The 1,739-nt window shown below is 50.0% G+C and overlaps 2 protein-coding genes across 2 annotated transcripts in view; one reads left to right on the forward strand and one right to left on the reverse strand.

Moving 5' to 3' along the window:
• Positions 1-1,733, reverse strand: part of SCPEP1 (serine carboxypeptidase 1) — a 25,549-nt gene extending 23,816 nt beyond the window's left edge. The window contains exon 1 of the mRNA XM_019517092.1: positions 1,655-1,733. Within this exon, the coding sequence (XP_019372637.1) occupies positions 1,655-1,697 (43 nt within the window). The 5' untranslated portion in view covers positions 1,698-1,733. The remainder of the gene's footprint in view (positions 1-1,654) is intronic.
• The window catches only part of COIL (coilin), a 16,759-nt gene that overhangs the window by 6,041 nt on the left and 8,979 nt on the right, over positions 1-1,739 (forward strand). The window lies entirely within an intron of this gene.

Raw genomic sequence — 1,739 nt, forward strand, 5'->3', positions numbered from 1 at the left:
AATCAGATCCATAACCTTCTCCTGCAAACTGCAGGCAGGTGGGTACAGGATCTACCTCAGGGAGTTGGTGTCAGTCCGCTGCACTCCAGGGGAACCTTATTGCCTAGGATCAAGAAGTTTGGGTCATGGATGCTGAAACATCCAGGAGCAACAGAGCCCAGACCAGAAGATGGTGGCAGGGTGGAAATTTAACAAGCTAAAACACCTCCCATAAAACTATTAACCTATTTTGAGGAATAAATGTGGTCCTAAACCCAAATCATCTATTGGTTTTCAAGCAGAATTCTTTGCAATTAATCCTGCAGCTGCTTCAGATCAACCTTGGTGCATCTGGAAGGTGTATTTGTAGCTAATTAGCTGGACTCCTCCCCTCCACTTCTGAAAGCAGAATTGCAGTCTGGACCCTTCATTTTCACCAGCCTTTAGCTTATTTAGATGCCTCGGTGTTGGCCTGTCCGTTGGCTTACAGCGACTCAGAGCAGTTGAAACAAGGCACTGCCATTTCACAGCTCGTGAGCCACCACCTCTGCGGCCCCACCGTAGACCTATGGGCTCAGACAGGTCACTAGTGTCGCAACTCACAACAACTGTGAGACACTAAAGCTAAAGCCACTTGTGTAAGGAGATGATAGCTGGCATGAGACAACAACATTGCCCCACCACTTATCTTATCAACAGCCTCCACAGCTCCACGAGGAGCTCACAAAGCTGAAATCAGTCTCTTATTCCCAGTTCCTTATTCTCAGTTCCTGGTTCCTTTTTCAAATCTGATCTTCACACAATTAAAAGCTGTCAGCAATGAATTAGACAGGCTGAAGAGTTTAAATTTTGTCAAAAATGTATCTTTACTAATAAAAATAGAAAATAATACCATGCAGCAAGTACCTAGGGCCCTGAAGAGAGAGCTGAGATGAGGCTGGGCTCATGGGGCAAAATCCTTTTCAGGTCCCCCTGAACCACACCTCTGCAGGGCCGGGGGACACTTCCGGTCCGTCGGAGCAGGGCACGGCCTGGCCACTGACAGCCCCCAAACCGGCGTGAAACAGCTTACCCCAAATTGAAAGAACTGAGACTGGACCTGGGAACAAGTAACTGGGACACAGGAACACAGGCAGTCCTCAATTTAAGACGTTTTGAGTTGCAACGAATGGCACTTACGACCTTTATAAATTGACACGTAACGTTTATAAATTATAAATTTATAAATAACCTTTATACACTGACTCATAACATTGTTCCTACGGGAAAATCGGTTCCGAGCGACGACGTTTCGGGCCCGTTGCGTCAGCACCCCGAGGACCGCCCCTACGGTGCACGTCCCGGACCCGCGTGAAACATCTTGCCCCAACTTGAAGGAGCCCAGACCGGGCCTGAGAACAAGGAGCAGGGAATAAAGGACTGGGAAGAGAGCTGCCAACTCTAGGATGCGCTGCCACGCATGAGTCGTTAGGTCAGGAAGGAGTGGTGCATTTAAAAAAACCAAACCCACGGGACTCGTCTAGAAATCGGATTCAACATCTCATCTTGTTGCTGAATGCCCTAAAATCGGGTTCAACATTTGATAGTTATCCATTGCAACGAATACCCTAGCACTGCTCTGCAGGGTGTGTCGTGGGGGCTGTGTCGCTTCTGGGGGGCTGGCAGGGGAGCCTACCTGAACCCAGGGCGAGCAGCAGCAGCAGCAGCCGCGGCTCCATGGCGCTGGTGTGAGAGCGCGGGCGGGGCGGGGCGGGGCGAGC

The sequence above is a fragment of the Gavialis gangeticus genome, unplaced genomic scaffold, assembly GCF_001723915.1.
Source record: "Gavialis gangeticus isolate Ggan-Ray unplaced genomic scaffold, GavGan_comp1, whole genome shotgun sequence".
Lineage (NCBI taxonomy): Eukaryota > Metazoa > Chordata > Crocodylia > Gavialidae > Gavialis > Gavialis gangeticus.